At 42.4% G+C, this 27,722-nt stretch overlaps 1 protein-coding gene across 2 annotated transcripts; it reads right to left on the bottom strand.

Annotated features, from left to right (window-relative positions):
- Positions 1 to 329: 329 nt before the first annotated feature.
- setd2 (SET domain containing 2, histone lysine methyltransferase) lies at positions 330 to 27,516 on the bottom strand. 2 transcript variants are annotated; one of them, XM_008432573.2, is made up of 23 exons: positions 27,117 to 27,515; positions 22,258 to 22,373; positions 21,157 to 21,245; positions 20,215 to 20,236; positions 16,240 to 20,120; positions 16,003 to 16,134; positions 15,281 to 15,409; positions 14,935 to 15,058; positions 14,765 to 14,842; positions 14,581 to 14,678; positions 14,328 to 14,460; positions 14,059 to 14,193; positions 13,839 to 13,967; positions 10,284 to 11,312; positions 10,154 to 10,202; positions 9,791 to 10,073; positions 8,593 to 9,313; positions 7,635 to 7,760; positions 5,092 to 5,228; positions 4,828 to 4,939; positions 3,581 to 3,655; positions 3,404 to 3,505; positions 330 to 2,101 (listed from the first exon to the last, which is right to left on the bottom strand). In XM_008432573.2, the coding sequence occupies exons 5-23, from the start codon at positions 20,061 to 20,063 to the stop codon at positions 1,940 to 1,942; spliced, it is 7,578 nt and encodes a 2,525-aa protein (XP_008430795.1). In that variant the 5' UTR covers positions 20,064 to 20,120; positions 20,215 to 20,236; positions 21,157 to 21,245; positions 22,258 to 22,373; positions 27,117 to 27,515; the 3' UTR covers positions 330 to 1,939. The 2 variants fall into 2 exon arrangements, with proteins under 2 accessions (XP_008430795.1, XP_008430794.1); XM_008432572.2 differs by lacking the exon at positions 21,157 to 21,245 and having other exon boundaries at positions 27,117 to 27,516.
- Between the last annotated feature and the right edge of the window lie 206 nt (positions 27,517 to 27,722).

Below are 27,722 nucleotides of genomic sequence, written 5' to 3'. Positions count from 1 at the left end.
CTTGGAAAAAGTTATAAAAACAAGTTTTTGTGTAAATTAAGGTGAATTCATGGTTCCTTTATCCACATAATGTAACCGCTAGTGTTTATGATTAAAAAAAATAATAATTATTATGTGATAGGTATTGGTGATCGGCCCTCATGGGTGATCGGTATCGGCAGGAAAAATCTTGATCGGCACATCTCTAGTTCTACCTCCAGCAAAGAATGCTCTGTGCATTCCGAATACAATTGCATGCCACACTTTTCAGATTTTTAATTGTAAAAACTAAAGATTTTACTATTTGCAAACTGCAATTTTTTTTCACAACACAAAAAATAAGCCTTCACTTACAAAAAAAAGGTTTATTATCTTTTAAAATGTTTGTACACTCGGTATGACAATGTGCTTACACAATACTTACAGTAGAGTAGGGTGGAACTTACTTTTGTACATAGAAAAATAACAATTAAAAAACAAAACAAACGCCACCAACAACAAACAGAAAGAAAACATGTTTACCTCCATGGCCAGTGAAAATAAAATAATATAAAGAAAAACTGAGTTAGACAGGCTGAAGTGGGAACTGCATCAGGAGGACTGAGCTGGTGAGGATGGGTGGGCTCACTGTGACCGTGGGCCCTTCACTCCTGCTTACAGCTTTGGTAATTTTTTTTTTTTTTTTACACATTATTTACACTTTATTCAAGAAATGATAGTCCTTTTACAAAGTGTTTGCTCATTTAAACATTCCCAAAAACTATTATTCAATATATTCACATATAAAGCAATGTACATGTGTTGGAACTTTGTTTAATGCAATTTAATGGGCTGTGAGGAAGTCGTGATCTAATGCTAAGAGAACAAACCTTTACTGTCAACAGTAAAAAAAAAAAAACTAAAAAAAAAACATATGGGAAATTAATGAGTTCATGGAGCAAAGTCGACCAAACCAAAGGTCTTCAGTATGAGAACTATCTATTAAAAAATACCCAAAGCACACAACATTTTTTAGCAAATGTTAAAACTGCAATGCTACAAACTTCTTTTTTTTTTCTTCTTTTTTTTTTTTTTGTATTCCTGTAAGAAGACGGTTGGGGAAGGGGCTGGATGAAATAAAAACTGTTCCTCAGTTTAAACAGCACACCAATCAACGACTTTTCAACCCTGTTTCAGGTTGTAAATTGATAAAAGATCAAGTAACGCCCGAGGTCCAACCCCTTCCCCAACCTGCTCGTCCTTGGCTGATCCCTCAGTGGACTGTAAGTAAAAGTTCATTTCCCAGTGAGGGCACATTGCTAGGAATTTCCGTTAGGTTGCCACTCGGACCTCGGCCTGTCGGTGGCATTCTTAACACACACACACACAAAAAAAGGAGGCTGCAGGCTTTTCTGGTGAAGTGAGCAGGGTTCGGACAGTGAGAGAGCTTGGACCTCGGCAGCCCAGATAAAAGCAGCACCAGATATATTTAGTCAGTGGAAGTGGGGCTGGCAAGAAAGAGTCAGCGGAAAGCTCTGCAGACTCATTTTGTTTATATCACTAAATACTTCAGATCGAGGGCTGAAAGATTTTAAAAAGAGAGGGATCATCTCAGGAACATCTAATAGCGGAGAGGGGAAACAAACAAAAAAAAAAAAAAACAACAAAAAGCTAAAAGTGAGGCAGTCAGTGAACACATTAGTCTCTGTAGCACCCCTCTGTGTCATCGCGCTCAAGCGAGCCACCTGAAAAGTCTTGAATCGTGGAGCCTTCTGTGCGTTTCATGAAGCCAGGAGAGATTCTTGGGCAGCAGTGCAAATTCTTTAACATAAATACATAAAAAAAAATAATAATAAAAAAAAGAAAATAAACTACTTCACTGTCCAGGACATCCACAAAGGAGTGAAAGGGAAGGCAAAACTGTGCTTCTCCAGTGTGAGCGAGCGCAGAGGCAAACGGGAAGATCCGCGGCTCGGTCCGGTCAGTACACGTCCGTGTCCTCTTTGGGCCTGTACACGGAGCCGAACCGCTGCATGTACTTTTTGATGTACTCCTTAGTCTTGTGCTTCACATTCTCATTGCACTCGAGGTCCTCGGGGTTGTTGCAGGCTTTCAGCTCCTTGTTCATGACGCCGTGAGTTAGCTGGCGACGCAAAGCAGAGACAGAACCGTTAGCGGATGTCGTCCGAAACAGGGGATGCAGTAAATCACGCCATTACGACACGTAATTACAACGCAGCGTGGTGAAGCGGTTCGATCGTTAATCTCCTCGTAGATGGTTTGCTCTTTATAATTTGGGAAGACCGAATTCCTTTTGGATAAGCCAAACTTATCCATGTACTGCAGTGGCCGATCCACGCGACCGCAAGGAGCCACGCAACTATCTGAGGAAATGAGTGATAAGAGCCCTTTAAGAGAGTTCAAAGATACGGGACGGCAACGTGTTGTATACGTGGAACGGCTTCTCTCAAGGATGTGACATCGAGGGAGGTCAGCTATTAAACTGTGAATCAGGGAAGACTTGGGAAATGTTACTAGAAGGTTAACTTTAGTCATGTTGTGACTAAACAGAGGCTAATGAAAGGAACATACTGAAACACTAACAGCACAGAAACATTTTTTTTTTTCAGGATTAAACTATTCTTAAGCGTTCTGAGGCAGCTTATGCAAGTATAAATTATTGCTGGGCGATGTGGAAAATAACAGATGATTTTTTCCATCCAATTTTGATCTTTTTTTTTTTTTTGCTAATTTCTTTTCTAAAAAAAAATAATAAAAAAGTGGCTTATTTCAGTCATCCATCCCTTCTTTGAGTTGTACCAGGGAGTATTAGGGTCAGGCTGTGAGAATTAGTGGATCTGATATGACCGGTTCAGGTCCTGTGAAATACACACAGCTGTTTGCAGGAACGTTTCAAAGACCTGTTACTGATAATAATTGGAAGCTGATGCATGTAATTGTATGTAAAACTTATACTAAAGTATAGCTTCGCAAGATGCTCAATATTCCTCATTTCAACATCTTGCATTGGATTTCTCATAACATAATTACTTCATTCTCCTAATATTATGACTTTATTCTCATATTTAAAAAAAAAACATCTGTAATACTTTGTCTTACAGATGGCTTGATTTCAAAGTTTACGCTTGTCAAACAAGATGGCGGCCCTGGGCTTGCTGACATCACCCTGAACGATGAAAACCCAACAAATGCATTGGTGGGGAAAAAAAATAAAAAATTAATCTTCAAAACTTTGTCATCCAGCCCTAGTAGAAATAAAGAAAAAAAAAAAAAAAACACAAAACCCCCTAACGGATGGATGCAAGTTTTAAAACAGATCTGGGTTTTATTACTGTATTTTTCCCATCCCTATCCAGACCTAGGAAACATTTCAAACTTTTCCAGACTGCGTTAGTGCCCTGCCAAATCATTTGCTCCTGCTCACCTTTCTAGCCAGGTGTTTAAAATCCTCCGTGTTGCTGATGCGTCCAGATTTGCAGTCCGGCTTCCGGTAAGGATTCAGGCATTGCACAATGAACTGGGACATCTGGTCAACACACGAAAAGAACATAAGAACATCGGACGGAACCTCTGTGGAGGTAATGACGAGACCTGGACTCACCTCTTTGCGAAACGTCTCTTTACTTTTTTTAGCCAATTCACTGGAAGTGTCTGCTTCGGCCGTCTTTGTGGAGAACTGCGACAATCACAATCAGGGAGGTTGGTGAAGTAACAAAACTGGAGTTTGTCACATTTCATTGCATAACTATATTAACCTAGAAGATATTTTCTGTGTTTGATAAGCCAAACCAAACAGCTGTTTAGCACCGTTTATGATTCAAGGTTCGTTCATCAGCTATTTTAGATCAGGGATATCCTGTCACAATGAACCATCTGCGGCTCCAGCCTTTAAAAACAATAGCTTATTGAAATCACTCTGAACAAAACACCATCTACCAGGAGGAGATTGAAACAGGTTTCATCCACAGTAGATCCTATTTATATCTTATAATGAAGCATAGCTCTTACAGGAGCCATGCTTTATTTACAGAATCAGCAAAAAAAAAAAAAAATCAAAGGAGATAAACAGCGGGACAAACAAATAAATATAAAGATGGACGGACGATTAAGCAAAGACAGAGAATAAATCCAAAAAATAAAGACATCACATTTTCCCCACATGGGTTCAGATCCAAAAACATATTTAAATAAATTTCGAGACTGCGTGGGAGCCCTGGCAGCCTTCGAGTCCTGAATCTACACTGACTGTATCATGAGACGCGGTTTATGTTTTCATTGTGCTCCGCTGTTTTCCCTCAATTTCTTACTGTGCCATTTCAAATGAGACAAAAAGGACACAGCGGCAGCGTGCTTCCTCCAAACCATAAAGCAAGAGGCCGCAAATAAATGAGAGCGAGACTTTCCAGATGGTTTCCACCACTGCCGGAGACGGGATGAAAACAAAGAGGGAAAACAAACGGTGTAGCGGAAGAGGAGATAAGCTCGCATCCCCCCCAATCCCCCGGTTGGCCTTCGGGCTGGGGGGCATGGGGGGGTAGTGGAGTGAGTGGGCACACTTGGAATTTCGGTCTCCGTGTTGGTTCTGATGTGAGGGGAAACTCATCAGCAAGTTTATAACAGTCAACTGGGAATGATGTGGTGCAGAAGGATTTTTTTTCTCCCCCTCTTCCTGGAGAGAAACAGCTGAAAGTAATCACTGGTGCTGCATCTTTAATCACAAACACTATAATCACGCTCTGTGGCACTCGCGCAGAAAGTTCCTGGGACCCAAACGGAAAAGCGAAGCGGCATCGTCGTCACGAGAAATGCGGCGGGTTTTCCCGTTTTACTCTGACGCTCACGAAATACCTTAGAGGGGTTCTCGTCGTAGGTCGGGGTTCCCAGGTCCATCTCAGATTCATGATCCACGCTTGTGTTGTCGCTGCTGCCTTCCCAGGTGGGGGGGTCCCACTGCGTTTGCCTGGAGGCAAAATGACATAGAGATCAAGACGTATGATGGGACTTTTCTCAAGTAACACAGTGACACACACACACACACACACACACACACACACACACACACACACACACACACACACACACACACACACACACACAAACAGCTACACCTACCTTGTGACAATGTGGTAGTAGTAGATCTTGCCTTCAGGGTCCCGGGCTGCTTTCCAGTTGGGAGGTAGGACGATTGTTTTGGGTTTCGGGGGAGAGGGGGGGGGCAGGTCTATCACATTGTTGGGTACAATCATCTCCTGGTGAACAGAAAAAAATACATGTGAGGAAGAAATGCATCGCTAAAATCTCTTTAGAGGCTCAACAAATGGATGCTGTTTCAATTTAAAGATACAGAAAGTGGGACAATTTTTACCTGCATCTAATAATGAACAAAAAAAATAGCAGGTTTGTCCTTTAATAAATTCTTCTCCTGTGTATATATATATATATATATATATATATATATATATATATATATATATATAGGATTTCAATGTAAGGTTCAGAATGTGAGAATGTTTCTCATATGGACAAGATTTAAAACCTTATTTACATTGTTGAGGGTCTTTCAACCTGCAGGCATTGACAAGCAAATGACTGCCTAGAGGTGGTCTGGTGGTCTCTCCTAGTTTTTACAAAGCAGACAACTGTTTTCATTCTTTTCTCCTCACACAGCTCTTTGTCTTTCTCCTTCTTCTGTTTACTGAAAGGCCATGACAACAGCCGAATCGGAATAACCTTTTATTTAAACAACGAAATGACCGGGTCAGATCTCGGCCACAGATCTAGTCTCACAGCTGTATTTCTAACAATAATGTTCCAACATGTTTTTTTATTTTTTATTTGATTTGTGATTAATGTCAAGCACAGTTTAATAATCCACCGCAGCCATGCAATGGAAACATGAAAAATATACAGCAGATATTAGAGTAATTCAAACTAAATAAAAAGCTTAATATTTGCATAATCTCTTTGAAAAAGAATGCTTGGGTATATACTGCCCCCATGTGGTTATACTAGATATTGGAGTTTTAAATATTTAATACTGAAAAGGAGACGCTAATAAATTTAATTCAAAGTAGTATGTGATTTGTTTTACTTTGACACTTGATAATGTAACATTCATTTATTTATTACATTCATTCTATGGGAATGAAACAAACAAAGTACACATTTGGTAATAATTTTTAGATTAAATGGGACATGAAGTAAGTTTATGTCCCAGTTTATGTAAAATTTAAACACTAGAGATGTGCCGATCAGGTTTTTTCCTGCCAATACCGATTCAGATCACCCATGAGGGCCGATCACCAATACCAATCACCGATACCGATCACATAATTATAATTTTTTAAATCATAAACACTACCGGTTACATTATGTGGAAAAAGGAACCATGAATTCACCTTAATTTAGACAAAAACTTGTTTTTAATAACTTTTTCCAAGAAGAAAACTAAACAAAACAGGCATTCTGCAAATTGTACTGCTATCAATAATACCATCTTTAACAGACTGATAACTGATATGAAGGCTCTGAAGAGGCTAAATAATGCAAAAAGCCAAAATAAAACCTCTCAACATTGCCAAAAAATTCAAGTATAAAACTTAACATTCAAAGGCAAATACAGGCTCCATTACAATAAACAATCCAGAGTTACTGAATGAAAATTTCCTGATAGCATGGCGGTTAGCTGATTACTGCTAGTTCTGAGTGGCTGTTTCTGACTGAGCGGAGTAATTATGCAGAACAGGGAGGAGGTCGATTATTTTTTTAGAGATCATCTGTCTCATGTTAGGACAGCAAAAGTTTTAATACGTATGTAAAATGTTTTTTTTTTTAGGTTAGATGCTGCAGCTTTAAGCAACGGTTCGGTGTGAGAGTCACTACCAGGTGCAGCAGAAGCGGCGCTCTGTTTGTGAAATATTACTACCTGTAGCGCGTAGCAGCGGTTCAACAGCGAGAGCAGAACCAGCATCTTTCATCGCAGCTCGAAGACTTAAATAATTTTGCGGGTTATTAGTTTAGCTTTCTGACCGTCATGCTAACCCGGGTGAGTGTTTGTTGCTGTGCGCTGCTTTACCTGCTATCTGATCCTCCATATGTCTTTTTTTACTGCAGTGAGCCTCGGTGTAGCCAAACTCTGTCAAGTATGGCATTGTTTTGATGCCATATTAGATTCATCGTGTTGATGCATTTTGACCTGCTTCACCCCACGTGCTTCAATTTTCCACCACAACACGCAAACTTGCCCCATTCACTCAGTGCGTTATAGTTTCACATTGCTTAGGATTTGTTGCTGCGCATGTGCGCAGTGTGAATGAAAGAGGAGACCAGCTGCACAGGCAGGCTGCGAAATGAGATGCAGGTGATCGGTTTGTGTKATCGGCAACAAGRGACCGTGATCGGCAATCACCGATCATACACTTTTTCACGGAAATCGGCAGATTATGATCGGTGGCCGATCGATCGGCACACCTCTAATAAACACTTGCTTTTAAAAGCCACAATTATCTTCAAATGGTCTTATTATCACAGCATAACACACTGAAAGTATGAAAATTGTACATTTCTAAAAATGTGAATGTTTAGTTTTATAATAAAACTTGCTAAGCCTGGTGGCAGCGTCTATAAATTCAAAACTAAGCAGTCGTCGTGATTACCTGCTGCACAGTTTGGGATGTGACGATGGTGGTGACTGTGCCTCCTTGCTGCACCACCACGCCCTGCTGATGACCCGGATACACCGGCTGGCCATGCAGGTAGCCGGCTGTGGGCTCAGTGTACGCCTGGAAACACACAGCAGACTGACTCAACTGATACCCACGACCTATTCAACTAGGCGGAGCTGGTGCATTCAACTAAAACTGAAACTGAGCTGTGATGTGCGACATATTCAGGGCTTAAAACGATTATTCAGATTAACTGTGAGGAACTGATTATTGAAAAGCTTCACCTGGTTCCAATTGTGTAAAATAAAATCTCCCAAGTAACTTTTGCTTTCCAATTAGTTGGTTAATCTAAAAAAGTATTCAACGGATTAGGCTGATCGTCTCGATGCCAAGTCGAGCACAAAGCGATTAAGCTGTTCACATGTTAGAAGTTTTTTCTATCAGCAGAATGAATGTTGTTCTGTTGAGTTTTAGGCAATAAAATGTTTATTTGAAAAAGGAATTGAATTGTTTATTTTTTGTTTTTCTAATATTCATAAATAGGCATATTTATGCCTATTTATGCATAAACAAATATGCATATTTATTTATGCATATTTATGAATAAATATGCATAAATATAGCTCATTTTGCAATTGTGCCATATTGCAATTGGCACATTGCAAAAATGTGGTAATTTTTTTTTTATCCAATTGAACCTCAGAATGATAAACTAAAATAATTGTTGGCTAAATAAATATATTAGCATCTCGACAAAAAGATTACAAAACTAAGCCAACAAACTTAGAATATTTTCAAGCTCCAGATCTAGAAAAGAAAAAAAAAGCCCTTGTAACACATCTGTTACAGATTTACACATTTTGGATTAAGAAAATATGATTTCATTAGGGAAAATCAGAAAATCTCAGTGAAGTCCTGATCAGAACAGGCTCGGCGTTGGGAGCTCTACCTGTATGACCGGAGCGTTGGCCTGAGGGTAAGCGGTGGGGATGCTGTAGATGGTCTGGCACGGCTGGCCCTGGTAATAGATGGCCGTCTGCGGCGGCCCCGGAGCCGCAGCGTACTGCTGGGCCGGCTGCGTCTGCACCGTCACCGCCTGCTGGGTGGTGGGGTCCCACAGCGTGGCATAGCTCTGCTGACCCTGCGCCTGAGGGGCCTGTGGCGCCGACACAGAAAGCACGGCCACCCCTCCCTCCTGGGCTGCCACGGCTGGCTGAGTGTACTGCTGTGGGTTCGCTGTGGTGAGGTTGGTGGTGGTGATGTGCTGGGAGACGTTAGAGACCGGAGCGGCCTGGGATGTGGAGGAAGGAGAGGGGAGGCTGAGGTCTGGGGCAGAGGTCTGTTCGTAGCTGAGGCCCGGGTCAACGGCAGGGGTGGGCAGGAGGACTTTGCCAGCATTGGGGTTGGTGGGATCCACGAAGGTCTGCATGGGGTACCCGGGAGGGTAGGTGATGAAGCCGGGGCTGGAGGCATAGACTAGAGGGTCATAAGTCAGAGTCTGGAGCTGCTGCTGCTGTTGTTGCTGCTGCTGCTGTTGAAGTTGCTGTTGCTTCTGAGCTTCCTGCTGAGCAACTTCCTGTTCAAACAGCTTTCTGCGCTCCTCTGTGGACAGTTTGTTGCGCTCCTTTCCTCCAGCTCCTCTCTGTGTCTTGCTGCTCGGCGTGTCAAACCTTAAAAATTTGAGGAAAACAGATAGTGTTTTTCTCTAGCAGATGCTGTAAAGGTGCGTCTCAATAAAACAGAAAACCGCTGCAAAGTTATTTTATGTAAAGTGGAACTTCTACAGTAAAGAAACTTATTACACACAAAGTGATATAGTTCAAGCATTTATTTCTTGAAGTCTTGATGACTGGCTCACAGCTAATGAAAACCCCACATTCTGTTTCTCATACTTCAGAGTATTACCAAGTATTAATTGAGAAAGATCTTTAATCTTTTCAGCAGAACACTGCTAAATCACCGGCCCGTTGAGGACAAAATGAAAATGAATTTGGCAGCTATTTTCTCTGGTTATAGTGTTGTAGTTGTGCTTCCTTAAGATGTATTTGATATTGTGAAAAGCTCGTTATTTTATAATAAATAGGAAGCTAGACATCATTTCCATATTCAAAATAATAAAAAAACAAAAAACGTGCATAATGCTTTACCGCTCTTCATTGCGGCGGCTGCTCCTCTCGTACGGTAAGGGGGGCGGAGACGGCGAGCGCCTTCTCCGTCGCTCAGAGTTGCGAGGGGTTTTGTCTGCGGTTCGGTCTCGGTCCCGATCTCGGTCCCGGTCTCGGCTCCGCTCTCGGTCCCGATCCCTGTCTCGGTCTCTGTCGTAGTCTCTCTCTCTGTCGCGCTCCCTTTCCTTCTCTCGCTCTCTTTCCCGTTCCCGACTGCCGGAGGCGGTGCGTGGCGTCAAAGCCAAGTCACGATCACGGCTGCGATCTGCAAGAAATTTTTATGTATTAAATCAAACTCAAAAATTCAGTGCCAACAAACCAGAAACATATTGCAATGTGTCCTACCTCTTGCTTCCTTTTCCACTTGAGTCTTCTTTGGTATCCTGTAGACCTCCTGAACAGACAGTTAATTTGAGCTCTCGGGACGCAACATTTAAAACATTTACACAAAGTTGACTGGCTTAATTTCACTGACCTTCAGGTCCTTCCAGCTCTCCAGAAGTCTGGCTGCCATGCCACTGATGTCCAAAACACTGAGGTGGGGCTCCTGACTCCTCTCGCTCTCCACGTCCGACACGCCTTCCTCTTCGTCCTGAGACGGCGTTCCTATCACCGACGGTTCCACCTGGGCTGCCGTCCCCTCGGCATGGACAGGAGCCTCTGGGGTCTCGGAGTTCGGCGGAGCTTCTGTGGCAGGTTCGCCGAGCTGGGGCTCGGTACTCGCCTCCTCCTCCGCCGCCTCCTTTCGCGTGTCCTTCGTCTCTTGCAGCTGTTCGGTCGGAACATCTGCAGGAACCGTTTGGTTGGACTGACTCTCTGGCTCCTCCATTTTAACAGAGGCCAGGTCTCCTTCTGACTCCACCTTTTCTGGCGCTTTTTCGCTTTCTGAGTTTTTTGTACTCGCCTCCTCGCATGGAACGTTTGGAGTCTCAGCTTCATTTGTCGGACCCTCGTTTGTCTCCTTAATCTTCGAATCTAACTCTGCTTCATCTTTCATGTCCACATCCTGGGGCTGCTGCTGACTGTTTGAGCTCGTTTCCGACTCGTCCTGTCTTGGCAACTCTTTCCCAAACCCCTCCACGGATTCTTTTGTCGGCTCCACAACTTCGCTCAGGTGTTCTTCCTTCAAGCTCGCTCCATCGGGAGGGTCGGCGTTGAGGTTTTCAGCTTCCTCCTCCTCCTCTTCGTCCTCCTTCCCGTCGGATGCCTTGCTGGCGTCAGACAGAGCGCTGTCCAAGCTGTTCTCGCTGATGATCTTGAGGCGCCTGTAAACGGCAGGTTTGGATGCGTCGCCATCCAGCTCCGGAGCCATTTTGGCAGAGGAGCCGTCGGGAGTGTTGAGAGGGGTTTGGGCCCGGGACGTGTTCTCGCTGGAGTAGCCATCCATCTCAGCCTGCTGAGGGAGGGTTTTAATCTGAGCCCACCGCTGGATGAGGGTCAGGACTTTGCTCTCTTCAAGCATGTTCTTCGTCGAGATGGGGAGCACAGCCAGGGTCTTCATGATCTGTAAGAAGAGATTATAGGCATGCAGATTAGATGCAGCAAGGGCTTCATGACTAGCATAAATTGCAAAAGAATTTATGCTACTTTGTGACAAAATGACAATTGCCTTCCATGTGTCTTAGTGAGATTTTTTTTTTTTTTTTGCCGTAGAAAATCAAACGTAGTGTTTAGTCCGATACTGGGAGGAACATGGCTTTTAATTATTCTTACAAAAAAAATGTGATGGGTGGTCTCAATCTCTCTGAGGCCATACTAGGAAGAACATCTTGTTGCAGTTCCAGCAAGAAGCTTTGTATGCCTAGGGATTTAAATTTTTGCCCAAAAGTAGCTCAAGCTCCATCAGGCTGGACGGGTAGCATCTGTGAATTTTTGTGTTCAGTTTCTGATTTTTTTTTCTCCTCCTTTGGCTGCCACCTTATCGTGGTGGAGGGGTTTGAGTGTCCAAATGATCCTAGGAGCTATGCTGTCTGGAGCTTTATGCCCCTGGTAGGGTCACCCAAGGCAGACAGGTCCTAGGTGAGGAACCAGACTAAGCGTAGCCTGAAGACCCCTTATGATGGAGACAAACTTTGGATCTGGTGTTCTCTCGGCAGGACGCGGGTCACCGGGGTTCCGGCTAGAAATAGTCGGCCTCACCTCGACGCATGGTTCTGGTTCTGGAACCAGTCTCCTTGAGAGGGGCTGGACGTACTTCCACTCTGGAGTTGTCCACGGTGAGAGGCGCCGGCCAGGAAGTGGGCATACTTGTTGCCCCCCATCTTGGCGCCTGTACGTTGGGGTTTACCCCGGTGAACGAGAGGGTAGCCTCCCTCCGCCTACGGGTGGGGGGACGGGTTCTGACTGTTGTCTGTGCTTATGGGCCAAACAGCAGTTCAGATTACCCACCCTTCTTGGAGTCCTTAGACGGGGTACTGGAGAGTGCCCCTGGGGACTCCCTTGTTCTACTGGGGGACTTCAACGCTCACGTGGGCAATGACGGTGAGACCTGGAGGGGCGTGGTTGGGAGGAACAGCCCCCCCCGGTCTGAACTCGAGTGGTGTTCTGTTGTTGGACTTCGGTGCTCGTCACAGATTGTCCATCACGAACACCATGTTCAAGCATAAGGGTGTCCTTATGTGCACTTGTCACCAGGGTGTCCTGGTGCCAAGTGCACATAAGGCACCAGGACACCCAACCCAGTGCACTCTGGGTTGGGCTCTCCAATCTCTGGGGACGAGGTCGCCGAGGTGGTCAAAAAGCTCCTCAGTGGCAGGGCCCCGGGGGTGGATGAGATCCACCCGGAGTTCCTTAAGGTTCTGGATGTTGTAGGGTGGTGTTGGCTCACGTGACTCTGCAATATCACATGGACATCGGGGGCAGTTCCCATGGATTGGCAGACTGGGGTGGTGGTTAAGTATCTGGGGATCTTGTTGACGAACGAGGGAAGAAAGGAGCGGGAGATTGACATGCGGATTGGGGCAGCGTCTGCCGTGAAGCGGGCGCTGTACAGATCTGTTGTGGTGAAGAGAGAGCTGAGTCAAAAAGCGAAGCTCTCGATTTACCGGTCGATCTATGTTCCCACCCTCATCTATGGTCATGAGCTTTGGGTCATGACCGAAAGAACGAGATCACGGATACAAGCGGCCGAAATGGGTTTCCTCCGCAGAGTAGCTGGGTTCTCCCTTAGAGATGGGGTGAGAAGCTCGGTCATCCAGGAGCTGTAGAGTAGAGCCGCTGCTCCTCCACGTCGAGAGGAGCCAGTTGAGGTGGCTTGGGCATCTGGTCAGGATGCCTCCTCCTGGATGCCTCCCTGGTGAGGTGTTTCGGGCAGGTCCCACCGGGAGGAGGCCTCGGGRAAGACCCAGGACACGCTGGAGGTACTATGTCTCTCGGCTGGCCTGGAAACGCCTTGGTGTTCTCCCGGAGGAGCTGGAAGAAGTGGCTGGGGAGAGGGAAGTCTGGGCCTCCCTTCTGAAGCTGCTGCCCCCGCGACCCGACCCCGGATAAGCGGAAGAAAATGGATGGATGAATGGATGAGTTTCTGATTTTCAGTTGGATGTAAATCTACATTATTATGCTTTGATCTAACCATGTGGGTCAAACGTAGGCCAAATTGGGGCTGGTGTGTAATTGAATATATGCAAAATATTCTAAATGTTTACTTGAGCTGGCCTGAGGGCGGGCAAAACATGCAAATACTTCAAAAATCCCAGAAAGCAACTGGCACATTGCTGCCTTAATCCTCTGTAGACATTCATTAGGAATATTATGCAACTGCTAGTCACAATGGGTCCTTTACACCAACGTGGTCTCTGTTTACTAACTTGGAGACTAGCGGAAGTTGGTTGCAGTGGGGCTGAATAAAAATGTACACCATTCCAGGTTTTTTTTTAAAAACATTTTGAGGGCCATTTATTCCTTTTTCAAAAATATTTACTATTCACATTAAAGTTGATGGTTATAACATGAGAAAATGAGTAAAAGTTTTGGTGTACAAACACTTCTGTAGGTTACAAACGTCTTAACAAAAACGTATAATAAATCTCACCTCTAGCTGCAGTTTGTTGTTATTAGCGCTGTTGCCTTTAGCTTCAGAGAGCTCCACCATAAAGATCCACAGCAAGGACAAGCCGTGATGATCCAAGAACTGCTTCAGGCACGATGGGTTCTGGGTGTCCTGTGCAACAACAAAAACACATGAAACACACCGGGAGGATTTCAGGGACGGGCACAAACAGCGCAGGCGAAGCCGCATTGAGGGTTCGTACTTGTATGAGCTTAAGGCAGAGGAGCTTCTGCTCCATGGTTTCCACTCGGACCATCAGTCTGCACAGAGACACCACCTGCTTCTCGTCATACAGGCCTTCTCCATTCTCCAGCAACGCCTCCAGCTCCTCATCCACCTGTGGAAAAAAATGTGGTTCCACTGAACTATTGCTAAAATATTTTTTTCTTGGAGTGAACACGCATATCTCCAAAAGGTACTAATAAAGTATAATTGGAGAAATGCCGCCGTCGTGGCGCTGCTAAGACTGACCGTGGTGAGAGCGTTCTTTCGGCTGCGGTCTTTCTTCATCTTCCCTCCAGCCGCTCGAACGCTGACTCTGTTCTCACCACCGAGGAAGCCTCTGCAGCTGGGGGCCCCACAGAAACATTTCTGCGCTTCTTTCCTGCACAGCAATTAGAAAAAGCAAAGGTGAAGCCCTCTTAAATATTCTCTCTACGATGATGACTTAAAATCTGCCACAAATGCAATTCAGGCATAAAAGACAACTGGAGGAAAATCTCACCCGTATCTCTGAAACTGGTAATCAAACGTCAGTTCAGTTCCCACAGCGACGGCCGTGGTGGTGAAGAACCCGACTCTGAGCTGGCCGTTGACTGTCCACTAGAGAAGCGTTTTGGAAATGAATACATTTCAGACGACAGAACTTTCAGAAATAAATTGCTTAAAAGTTGTTTTTGCTTCAGTACCTTTTGGGTCTCGCAGTTTGGCTCACAGCTGTGGTTCATGAATCGCGAGCAGTTACCCTTCAATGTCGCATCGATGATCTGCAGAGATGCAACGCGGCAACAGGAAGGTTACCGTTTCATTCATTCGGTCATTCAGGTGGTCATTTACAGTCTATCACAGCCTCGCTCACCTCATTATTCTTTAGTGCCATGAAGTAGTAGTGGATGTTCTTGTTGCGAGCATATTCTTTCACCCTTGATTTGAACCCTTTGTGGTCCAACACCTCGCCACAGTACTCCAGGACAAATGTGTTTCTGAAATTACAAAAAAAAAAAACAGAACCAGTTATGGTTCTGATCTCAAACTACGACCTTAACAACCAACAGCAAAGCGTCTCATTAAATTATGACTCAACAAGGAAATTATATATTTTTTGACACTATGCAAAATGAGACAGAGCTAAAAAAAAAATTTAAAAAAATTTAAAAATCTTGCGAATAATAATATCTAACAAAGACAACAGCTAGAACTCTTACGGAACCAAGTCTCTAGCAGCACGCAGTCCCCAGCCTTTGTCTTCTGTGAGGATGACCTCGAAGTCCGCGTGCTGCTTCATCTGGAAGCGACGGTTAGAGCAATATGCTCCATTCAAGCACCGTGACGAGCTGTGAAGAAAGAAAACAATAAAAGTGATGTGAAAATATGCATGTTATATACTTTGGCTTGTTGCTTGTGCGTTAGGCAGCCGCTTTGAATCCAAAACGACGTACAAATGCAAATTTAACTACAATTCAGTGCAAAAGGCCTTCAGACACCAGATTCACCTTTTCTTTTCAAGGAAGATAAAAACAACATATTTAATAAAAGAATTATCTGATTTAGTGTGAACTACACTAGCTTAGCAGTAGTAGCATCCAGAGCACTATGTAGTTTAACAATTACAATAAAAACAAATTATCTAAACATATTGAAGCAACAAAATTCAATGCACCAAAATTGAAAGATTTCTGGAAATCCTTAAAATCTTTTCTGCAAGATATATAAAAACATATATATATAGAATTCATTTTGACTCACTGGAAGCAAATCAGGGATTTTAAATGGTTTAAGGATGTTAAATACGAGACCTCCTGTGCTTAAACAGTATTGACTTATTTCCTCAGCGACTCGCTTCTTTCTGAGGATTTCGAGGTTTACAAAATGTTCACTTCTAAAGCAAAGTTCTTTTAAGCTGCAAAAGTGTTTCTTTGCGACTTACCATTCAATCATAAGGAGTCGGTTTAAACAGTCTTCTCCACACGCCATCACTCCTTTTGCGCGGTCCTCTCGCGACAACACTGGACACTCGCATTGCATCCTCTTGATATCTCGATGAGATTTGCTTTTCTTTCTACAAGAGATGTTACAAAAAGTTAATCTGTCAAACTCTAAAGAATAAAAAAATATATATAAATGTTACTCTGACAATATAAAAGGTTGCTGGACATCTCTTTACCTCTCAGTTAGGTACTTGTTCTCCTCAATTAAGTCAAAGTAAGGGGGCATCTTTTTAATCTTGGCCAAGTCTTTCCATCTGCCGCTATCTTGAAAGTTGCGTAGAGTGAGCGATGGTCGGTCTACCTCGGCTTTTACTTCTTTAGAAACTGCAACATCTTCTTGACGCTCCCTTTTTCCAGACGGTCCAGCTTCTGCCTCGTTGTCCGAATCTGACTCAATCTCCGGACGCCTTTTCTTGGGCGGTCCTCTACTTCTGTGGGGTCTATGATTATCCTCTCTGGGTGGCTCAGGTAAAGCAGGGCCCCTGCTGTTGCTGCTAATTTCAGGACCTTGCACTGAGCTCGCTGATCCTGGAGTGTTTAGTGCTTTATTATGACTCGATGACTTTTCCGCTCTGTAGTCATCGTGGTCATTCGTGAGCGAGTCCGGGTGGATTTCACTCAAAGGTTCCTGATAATGTTCGTGGTGCGTATGGAGGTAAGGTCTTTTGATGGTTTGCATGTTTGGCAACTGGTGCGTACCGGAGTGAATACTTTGCTCTGGCTCCTTGGAATCTGTTGCGGTTGCTTTAGTGTTTAACTGTGGTCCGTAGCTGCTGTCGGGCTGCTGGCATGTGCTGGTAGGCTGCTCTGGTTGAGATAAATCCCAGCCCAAGCTGAAACTCATCTTGCTGTTGATATTGTCAGAGAGGGTGTTGGGTTGGTACTGCAAGTGCACCTGCTCGCCTTGACTGCTTATCTCACGATGCTTCAAACTTTGCTCACATTGTCTGGAATGATCAAGCAAAGGGATTGAATCCGTTGCACTTCGTTGGGCACCGGTATGATCGGCTCCGAAAAGCTGACCGCCGATGGCGTTGGAACCTTCTGAGTGACTGGTGCTATCAATCATGTTGCTCTGGGACTGACAGAGCACGGCGATATGAGGCGACTCAGCAAAGCTAGTTGTCGTGGTTTGCGTTTGTTGTGCGTTAACTTGGTTAGATTTTCCCGATTGGGTGCCGGGCTGTTCTGAAATACGTAAAGGGGTACATGAAGAGGCTTGTCCATCTTTTGTCAGGGAGGAATGCTTGGGGACTACAACCACAGAGTGAAACTGCTTTATGGCATTGTCGCAATCTGAGTCGTACGCGGAGTTGTCGCTGTCACTGGCGTCACTGGGCGTTGCTAGCATATCCTGGTCGGCGGCTGTTCTTTTACTGGATTTATTCCTGTGTGTGCTCTCCTTTAATTTATTCTCACAGGCATCAATATTCTGGATGTTTCCTAACGTGGCTAAGTGAATCTGGGATAACTGATCGTTCATGTGTGAAGGCTCATCTGTGTACGGTTTATGAGTAGTACAACTGAAATCACAGCGGTCAATGCTGGTGCTTGCTTGCGAAGGCTCACTTTGGTCTTCATGTTTAAAGGTCACTAAAGAGACATCCTGCTCCACGTTGGAATGTTTAGCATCTCTGGACTGAATGCTACCTTTACTGTCCAGGTCATGTTGAGCACCGTCATTAGAGAATTCAATTCTTTTGACGGATACCACTTTTTTAGGGCTGAGATTGCTTTCTGCACAAACAGCCCTGTTTGAATTATCATTTTCACATGAGTCTTGCCCGACAATATCCCAGCGAGACTTTCTGGTAGTGCAGGTACTCTTTTTGGCGGCATCTTTACTTTGTTGTCCTTCCGAAAGCTGACTTTCAGCTTCTAGACAGGGCAAATCAGATTTTTGTGGGTCATATTGATTTTCGGCTGCCAAAACGTCATTTGGTTCAACAATCTCCAAATTAGTGTTTTGCTGGATCTCATCATTTGTTTCTGTAGCATCAAGAGAGGGTTTTGGCACTTTGCCGATAACACTATTTTCGCTTTCAACTGAATTTAAAACAGTTGGAGTTAAGTTCAACTCCGACTCGCTGGCCTTCACATTGCACACGTTTTCCAGAGTGACGTCGACAAGCTTTAGGTTCTCGATCGAGGTTGTAGCTGAGGCATTTTCAGGTTCTAGTTCAAGTACTGGTTTTACTTGCTCCGTCTTTCCTAAACATTCTTGCAAAGTCTTTTCAGTAGATAAAACCATCTCCGTATCACCCTGACCGCCCTGTGCATCCTCACCTGGTTCTGAATCTGACTTTTCTCTTTCTGTCTGAGGACTACATTCTGCCGTGGTTTCACATGATGGCGCTTTGGCAGGACTATAAAACATGTCATCTGACTGACTGTGATGTCTAGGGGATTTTATGGAGGACCTAGAGGGAGTTACTTGCTTTGATCCTGGTCTACTTGTTTTCTCTTGAGAGTCTTTACTGTTCTCCAACAAACTTGTATTTACTTCAGAAGACTGAGGTTTTGTTTTGTGTTCTCCCTCTGAATCACCGGAGCTGTTTTTTCTGTTCTTGTCATGTGATTGGGACTTGCTATGTGTACTAGAAGAAGATGATTTGGTACTGGTGTCAGACCTGTGATGACTGCTAAATTTGCGGGAACTGGAGTCCAAATCAGGAGAGCACCTATGTTGGGAATCTGAGTCTGAGGAACGCTTTGAAGTCCTTTCAGACTTTGATGACTGTGTCCTTTTGTCAGTCTCTGAGGGGTGAGGAGACTCTAAAGATTTTGAAGACTTCTCTGACCTCGAGTAGGAAGATGACTGTGATGCTTTATGTGAGCTAGAATAATTAGATGACCTGCTGGACCCGGACGTCCTCGTCCTCGTTTTTCTGTGGTCGTCCTCAGAGTCAGAACTGTACCGAGTTCTTTCAGTCCGAGAGCGGGAACGTCTTTTCTCCCTGCGTGGAGAACTCCTGTGGGACCGCCGATCAGATTCGTGATAGTACGATCTCTCCGAGCGAGAACCTCTGTCACACCTGGACCTCTCGGATCTGGAGTGAGACGAACTTGTCCGAGAGCCTCTTGATCTAGAACGTGATCTAGTCCTGGATCTCCTGCGGTCCTTGTCCGAGCGAGACGAGCGAGAGGAAGGCATCCTAGAATCACGATCAGACTTGGAGTAACTAGAAGACCGTTCTTGAGTCTCTGTGCGCTTGGAGGAATTTTTCTCCTTTTCCCCCGCATGTGAATTAGAGGAAGACCTTTTTGCCTCTTTGACCCGGCTGTCAGAGCTTGTTTTGCTTTTTGAATCTTCTGATTTGCGGCTGGAAGACGCGTGGGTCAAGTCACCGTCAGATTCAGAGCAAGGAGGAGCATTGTCTGACTGTGACCTGGTTTTCCTTTTGTACACATTAGAATCCCGATCAGTACAACTGGAACTTTCGCCATCTTTTCCGGACGAGGAAGGTGATTTCTTGAGGTTAGAATCTTCTTTTGTCTCAGAGGATTCAGTGGCTACATATTTAGGGGAGCCGTCATTAATGACGTTCTCAGGCGGGGGAGCTGGAGCTTCAGTGTCACTCTGAGAGTTGACCTCTGATTCAGAGACGTGCACCTCCTCAGACGTATCAGCCTTCGGACTCTCTTCAGTAACAGAAACGCTAATAATTTGCTTCTTAAAATGCATCTTTCCTAAGTTTTTTTGGAGTCGAGTTGAGGGCGAGGCCGACGTTTGAGAACGTTTCTCCGGTGTAGATGACGGCGCCAAGGCTGCCTGCTTTTGCTCCGTTTTGCTTTCCGTATTCTTTCCCACTTTGTCCAAGATAGACTGAGATGAGGCATTGTGAGGGTCAGTGACAGTCGTATCAGAATTGGCAGATATGAAGAATGAACTCTGCAGCGGCTTTTTTGTCTGCGAGAAGCTGAAGGACACTTTCTGACGACCCTGATCTTCCAGGTTGACCCTCATGGTCCCTTTTGGTAAAAGATGATTGGACAGCATGACTCGGGGAGACAAGCTTTTAATCAGAGCTGACGTGGATAGACCCTCCACCTTCACCTATAGGGAAAAGAATGCACAACAAAAAAATAAAAAATAAATAATCAAGTTGCTGAAATTCTCAAAACTGTAGAGTATTATCAAATTAACTTACAGAAGCAGCACTTCCTTCCTGTCTGTGTTTCATTGAGAACATAAAGAAACAAGAGAAAAAGGCAAAAGTGGTTTTACAGATTCCTTGTTAAAACTTATGCATAAAAATTAGTACCACACTAATCACTATGGTACTAATCGGTCCACAGTGATTAGTACCATTTTACAAGATAACCCAACTAACGGCGATATGCATCTGAACAAATCTTAGCATAAACTGTTTTTTTCGCTACAAACATTTAAAATTTCAAACATTATACCTCTTCCTTAACTATGAGTATATTACATTAATAATTAGTTTTGGAGATCAGGGTTAAAAAATATACATAAAAATCAATTTTTGAACCCAATCTCTACTATATTTCCATTCACAAAGAAAAGGAGAAGTGACAGCCAACCAGCACATATAGAGCAGCTTTTCAGCCCAGTGCAGCCACATAGTTTGGGCTTCATGCTTTAATTAACTTCAAGTCAACACATTTAATTCCTCTTTCAACACTGGAGTAAGGACATCAGACCAGAAGAGAAACTGAAGCACTTCATGGTGAAAGTTTAACAGCAACTTCAGGGTTCCGATACATTTTTAATAACAAAAGTCCACGTTTCCAGACACATTTTTTACGTTCATTTAAGTCGATTTTTTTCAGAATAAAGTTGTAAAATGATCAGGTTTTAAACATGAAAATTGGATGGATGGATGGCTTTGAAATAAAGTCTGGAAGAGCAAATACTGTTCTCTGCTTTCAAAGGGCTGCATGGCATGTAAATTCCAGATTGCGAAGGAACGCTGAAATTTGCTTTGCAAGCTTCCACCAACGTCGACTGCCTTTAATTAAGTGTTAGTGAGTCTTTCTGTGCGCGATCGTTGCCTTCAGAAAGTCAATTTCCACTTGGTCAGATCTGATTAATAAGGAAGCCAACGCAGAACATCTCAGCTCTTTACCTTCGAAAACTCCAAGACTGCTTTTTCAGTTAGGCCATTGTTCATCTGCAGTGAAGCACTGTCTTCAATTTCGCTGAATTTGGATTAATCTGAGCAGACAGTATATAATAATACACTTTAAAATTCATTTATGAAGAACAAAGACCTAATAATGAAACAAAACCAGGAGCTCCCAGGTTAATTGTTGAAATTAATTGTCCATCCCACCAAATTGGCAGAAAGAATGTAAATCTTGAACTTCTTTTCATTTATATGCTAATAAGCCCCAGTCTGAAGCTTGGGGATGTGACTCGATGTATTTGTAAGGTTTTTAGGTAAATAAAAACACCAATCTAACATATTACCACAGCTAACTGTGAAATGCTGGGACCAGCAACTGATATTCAGCCAGTGTGACTATATGATTTTTGTTCTATTAAGTGCGTGCTTTTCTTAGACCGGGCTTATGAAAACTGAATAACATTTGGGTCGTTTATTCCCTTGAGTTTTCTTTTTTCCTTTTTTTTCCCCCCCTCTCTCTCTGCCCTTTAAAATGGGATGTTTCTGCAGGGACAATCCGTTAGAATAAAAAGAGTTGTACAAGAAGCCTTCAGTCAAACTAACAGCAGATTGAATCTTATGCAGTTACAACATTATCTTCGACATAAACTATTTTTTGCTTCAAGTAAACAAATAGCTAAAACTGTTTGCTGACGGTTTTCAACTGCCACTGATTGAGGATAGAAGACCCGCAGCATGTGCTTCCTTCAAGAGCAAAAGCCCAAGGGCTTTTATTCATGACTTGCAAACTCCTTTGATGTTCCGTCTACAGGGAGAGAAATGTGTTTGACCAATCTTGCAGTGCTTTCTTGACATCGCCTCAGCTTATCTGGGAGCCAAACTGAAATACAGAGTACCACCTACGATGCAAAATATTGCACATAATGAACTGCCCACCGTATTTGAAAAAAAGAAAGAAAAAAAAAGCCTAGAAATTATAGTTAAATCTTGCACCTTTACAGACTTTAAGGTGAACATTTTACCAGAAGAGAGTGCGATAGGGAACGTGCGTAAATTATAGCACAAATATACACCGAGATAACAGTTGCTGCTGTGTAATACCTGAGCTCTGACTTCAGAAGAGTGTCCATGGAGAAACACGCCTACGGTTAGTAGGCCTGAAGAGGCTGCTGGCTGACAATAATCCAAATCAGAGAACCTCCAAAGTGACGCCACATCTGACAAGAAGAAACAGAATTTTAAAATGAAATAAGCTTCACTGGCCAAAACAGCCAGAAACAATTTTCTGCAAAAAGAAAAAAAAAAATAATTACATTTTTTTAATTAATTAAATTTAATAAATTTTGTTAATTAAATTTAATACATTTCTTTTGTGCAAAGCATAAACTGCTTTGCACAAAAAGTGCAAAGCAGCGTACGCCTTTCCTCTGTAGGCAGAGACAGGGCCGTGCAGAGGCCACTAAAGGGGCAGGTGCTCAACAACAAAAAAGGGCAGATCTAAACACATTCTAGGACAAAATATTAACAAAGCCACTCAGCTTTCAGAGTTTAATAAACAATGATACATTACAAAAATGTGACATATACAATCAAAGCTAACGAACATCTCCATATAGAGCATACAACTATGCATATGTAAGATATTTTATTAGTAATTTCTTTCTGCAGGTCTATTTTGTTATAGGAAAGTATTGCAATATTCAAACCCGTAATTTAGCAAGATATGTAAATCAGACATATTTTGTCTTTACAGAATTACACTATTAAAAATATAAACAAGGGCACAATGCCACCTTTTAGTGTACTGCAATCTATAAAAAAAGAGTTGCCCGTTTGCTGCACTTGCAGTGGAGATGAAGACGGTCCATTCAGGAAAGCAGAGCTGCATCAAACTTTAACGTGGAACTGCAGAAAAAAGAAAAAAACAAAACAAAAACAAAAGCAAATATTGAATTGTTAATGCATGTCACCATAAGAAAAGCCTACCGAGTTTTGCTTAAAAAAAACTTTTAAATCACACATTTTTGACTCATGAAGTTAACTTTCTTTTTTGCAAAACAAACTTATTTGCACTTGTCATAAAAATGTTCTTGCTATTCTAAGTTTGTTTGTGACTCAAAATTTTGCTTGTGATTCTCACATGACGTCGTGGGCAGGGCCTAAAATCACAAAAGATTTCTAATGTGTGCAAATAAATGTTTATGTTTGGTAAAAATGAGTTATTTCATTTTTAAAAAGTCTTTTAAACAAAACTTTTTTTTAAAGGAATCATTACAATTCCAAAAGTTTTGATTACAATTTTATTTTACTTAACTGAGGTTATTTTTTTTTCCATTGAATAATTGGGAAAAAAATTTAACTTCACACTCTGCAAACCAGACCCCAAACTTAGTCTGGGTTGAGTTTTTTTCCCCTTCATTAATGGCACTTTTATTACATACATTATATCTATCATGGTAATTCAGGGCGAGTCATTTTTTATTCTAAATGAATATCCTTGTTGGACTATTATTTCAGTGTTATTCTCCTTCAAGATACATTTATCTAACGCTCGAATAAATGAAATGTACATTATGCAGCAAAGGAAATTAGAAGATCGGACATATATTCAKTATGGAGATGATCGGTTTTGGACGGGCGATGTGCCCTTATTGCATAAGCGATACTGAAGAATGACTGATATCATTAAAGATACGGGGAAGACGCTTTTCAGTTATCTTGCTTTGCTAGTAAAGTCGTTAGCTATCAACTAGCTAATAGCACAACAACAACAGCCTAATGTCTGTATGATAAAAATACTGAATCGATAGATAAGAACAGTTTTTCCTCACCTGGCTGTCTCCTCCCGCTCAGTAGTCCTTCAGAGAAAGGCAGACGCAGAGGCCTGTCCGTGTCTGTTGTATTTCATTACATCTCTGCTTAAACCGTTACTCTGAGCTGAAGCAGAAACGATACTTCAACGTTTTCCGTCATCTGACAAGTAGCAAGTCTACTCCACTTTATTCACCCAAAACTGTTCTGTAATCTGGAACGTTCGCTACGTTGATCTCCAGTTAGCTCCAGTTAGCCGCCTCATCTCACTGCGCGAGAGGCAGTTACGTCTTGCGTCACGGGCAAAAGGTCAAAGGTAACAAGGTGACCGGCTTATTATGTTATACAAAAAAGAAACAAAAAAGCAAAGAATTTTAGTACATGTTTTTATGTGTCAGAAGAGGGCTTAGGAAATAATAATACCAAAAAAATAAATAAATAAATTGACCAAAAGGGCACTTGGGGGCAAGGAGAAAAAAGGGCAGGTGCTCAAGCACCCCCAGCTCCCCCCTCTGCACGTGCCTGGGCAGAGCAACAGAGGAAAAGGCCAGCAAAGCAAGACGGGTGGCATCAACTAACTCACTTACTTTGGTTACCTAGCAAAAAAAAAAAAACTGTTGAGTAACTTGCACAGTTGTAGCTTTTGCCACTATACTTCATAGCTACTTAAAAATAAAAAAGAGAAAACTGTGAATGAAACAGGAAAGGTGACATCAGTAGTTGAAACGGTTACAAAGTCAGCCCTAAGACAAGTATTGTCTTACTCTTACAATATTATGCAATAAAATGTTCTAACTCTCCCTTGAATGTTGAGGTACAATCTGGGTCTGAGAAATATACATGTATACTGAACAATGAAGCAAAGCTCCAAGAAATTTCCTTAGTTCATGTGTCCCCTCTACGTTTGGTAATAATAAACACACAATGGCATACATTTGTAAATCTAAGAAAAACAGTCAACAATTCAAGCTGCTCTTCTCACTAATTACCATAAGATTTCTATCTAATGGGTCTGTTGACATTACAAAAGTCAAATAGTTCTAACAGGGGTGGATTCTCTTCTTCCACTTTCTTCTCTTGATGATTCAAATCAAGAGAAGAATATCAGGTTGTTACTCTCTCATTGCCGAAGCTTTTACCAGGCAGGTAAGCACTTTATATGAATTCATATGATGCAGCTTTGTTGTGATAAAAGATTTCTTGACTGCTTCTTAAACAGTTGCTTAAAGAAGTTACCTAAGGGCCCATCCACACGGTAACAAATTTTCCAAAAACTGGATGGAGACAGAGTTTCAGAGGAGTTTAAACGAGTTCCAGAGTGAATTGTCTCACTCTGGAACTCATTAAAAAGTTCCAGAGCAAAGACGCATACATTTTCTTTTTTCTTTTTTTTTAAAACGCTGATGAATTAGCCCAACCTCTAACTAACCTGACCTATAACCCAATACTGCAGCAGCTGGAAACATTCTACAAAAGACTCCACACTCGTTTTATTGTTTGCCATTCTTGTTTTCTTGTATCATTTACGAATCTCATGTGGAGGGTTTTTGCGTATGTCTAATATTTTATCCCTTACAGGTCTAGGAAAGTAAACAACAGAGCTTTGGCCAGTTCTGTGTACAGATATAATTATTTTTGAAAACGGTTCAGTGTGGATCCAGGTGTTTTCGAAAATGACAATCAGTTATGGAGGGAGAAAAAAAAGTTCCCGTAAAGGCGGAACCTAATCTTTTTCAGATCTGCAGATATATCCTAACTGCAGCATTTACTCTGCTAGGTCAGAATCAGTGCATAAGACTTAAAAAAAAAAAAAAAACCCAGGAAGAACCAGACTGTCCCTGCAATTAAAAAGAAATCCTTCTTCGATGATGTGTTGCCATCAATTAATGTTATTCAGAGGTAGTAATGTCTTTGAGCAACAAATCATACTATGCAGTTTTGGAACATAAAAGTCTCTTCTTTATAATATGAATGTTTGATAACTTTGTGACCCACCTGTTAGAAAATAAATCTTACTTGAAAATTATGCAATGTAAGAATATTCAAATAATTGCAATGACATTTTTACAGTATGCACTCCACTTTCTGCCATCTCTGTACAAAGGTAAGTGTTCCCTTTTTCAGCATGCTGGGCCAATAGTCTCCAATGCTGTAGGAGCATACCACACGAATCAGATAAGGGGCTGCATGCACGTTTATCTTTAAAAATAGTGACGATACACAAAAACGTTGGTTGATAAACGTGCATTTTATTACCACAACTCTCGAAAGCAAGCAAGTGGCTTTACACGGTTAAACTTAGTCCTTATAAAATGTATTTCTACATTAATATCCTACTCGACAAAAATTGTTTTCAAACAAAACTTGAAATCTAATGGCAGCATGGTCTGAATAGGAGGAGTGGATCCAGCCAAAACATGGCCTTTAAAAGGAGCGACGTTTCCGATGTGATAACGAGCTGCTAAATGATTAGTTGTGTCAGAAGCAAGTTTCTAGCCGTTCTAAATGCTGTACATGGTAGTTATAGTATAGACAGATAATTAAGTTAGCTATTAACTTCTGATTGCATTTAAATAAATTAATCTAAACAAGCTTGGCTAGCTTAAGTAAAATAGCATAGCAACCACACGGGAGCCATGTTTGAAGAATTTGTTAGCTCATGTTGTGACACCTTTATTATCTTGCCTCGTGATAATACTTCCATGTAAACGACTGTGTAGTTGTAAACAAATTGTGTGGGGGGTTCACTTACTCAGATCTGCTGAATCTAAAAACATTCACCAAAAGCTCAGCTCGACGACATCTCCTCGCATCAGAGGCTAACACTAGCAATGCTGGCTAGATCTAGCACTACAAATAGCATTAGCACTAAGTGTGCTAACAGACCGTTTTGTGTCGTTTTCGTCGATATTTGAAATTAAATTGTCATATTATGAACAAGCAGACGTGTTTTTTTTCTCACCCACTGCAAATCATAGCACACACAATGTAAAGTTGCATTTGGACATTTTAATATAAAGGTATAACCGACCCTTATATGAATGTTCACCCGGCTTAGCTCACATGCTAGCTATGGATGTTTTGTTGTGTACCCACAGTTTGGTCAAAATGAACCTAACTAAACTTAACATGGCTCATAAGATACTCACTTCTTGAAGTTTGTACGGTCACAAGGTTCCCCCATCCTCAAAATAATTGGTGATCATCCCCTTGTGAAGCATCAAGCAGCAACGCATGCAGGCGTTAAATCCATACGGAGTTGTCGGAAATGATCGTCGGATCAGAGGCTCCTACGCTGCTGCGCCCCAGCTTCAGCAGAGCAGAATGTTGGTTCAATCGAGCTAGCATGTGCTCGGATTGCTACACAGTTGTCTAAGTTGAATGAGGAAATACATAAGCACAAAGGTTTCATTTGCTTATTCGTGTTTTCATACAGATTCGTTAGGGTAACCTTAAATGCGTTTCTGTCGCTTTTATTAAGAAAACCGTTCCTCACAGATGTTCGCAGACTGTGAGGCTGATGCCTTCAATGTCACATGATTAGAAGCGGGGCGCGAATCCAGGAGAAAAACAGAGACCGAAGAGGGTTACCAAACATTTTTAGCCTTTTCTGAAACCAACCATAGTAACGTCCTTTTGACAGATGGCAAGTTAGTGGGCATCTTGCTCGCTTTTACTCTCTTCATTGCACAGAAAATCAGCTAAAATGAGGCAGATTTTTACCACAAACTAGGTGAATAAGATTTGCTATTAGG

This window comes from Poecilia reticulata, linkage group LG16, assembly GCF_000633615.1.
Source record: "Poecilia reticulata strain Guanapo linkage group LG16, Guppy_female_1.0+MT, whole genome shotgun sequence".
Classification (NCBI taxonomy): domain Eukaryota; kingdom Metazoa; phylum Chordata; class Actinopteri; order Cyprinodontiformes; family Poeciliidae; genus Poecilia; species Poecilia reticulata.
The sequence above is the reverse complement of the archived record's forward strand: the minus strand, read 5'-3'. Positions and strand labels throughout refer to the sequence as shown.

Coding starts and splice junctions, on each gene's coding strand:
- setd2 (XM_008432572.2), bottom strand. CDS start 22,286: ATGGACACTCTTCTGAAGTCAGAGCTCAG. Junction 14,461..14,580: donor TACCAGTTTCAGAGATACGG/GTGAGATTTTCC, acceptor ATTGCTGTGCAG/GAAAGAAGCGCAGAAATGTT. Junction 10,203..10,283: donor AGAGCTGGAAGGACCTGAAG/GTCAGTGAAATT, acceptor CTGTCTGTTCAG/GAGGTCTACAGGATACCAAA.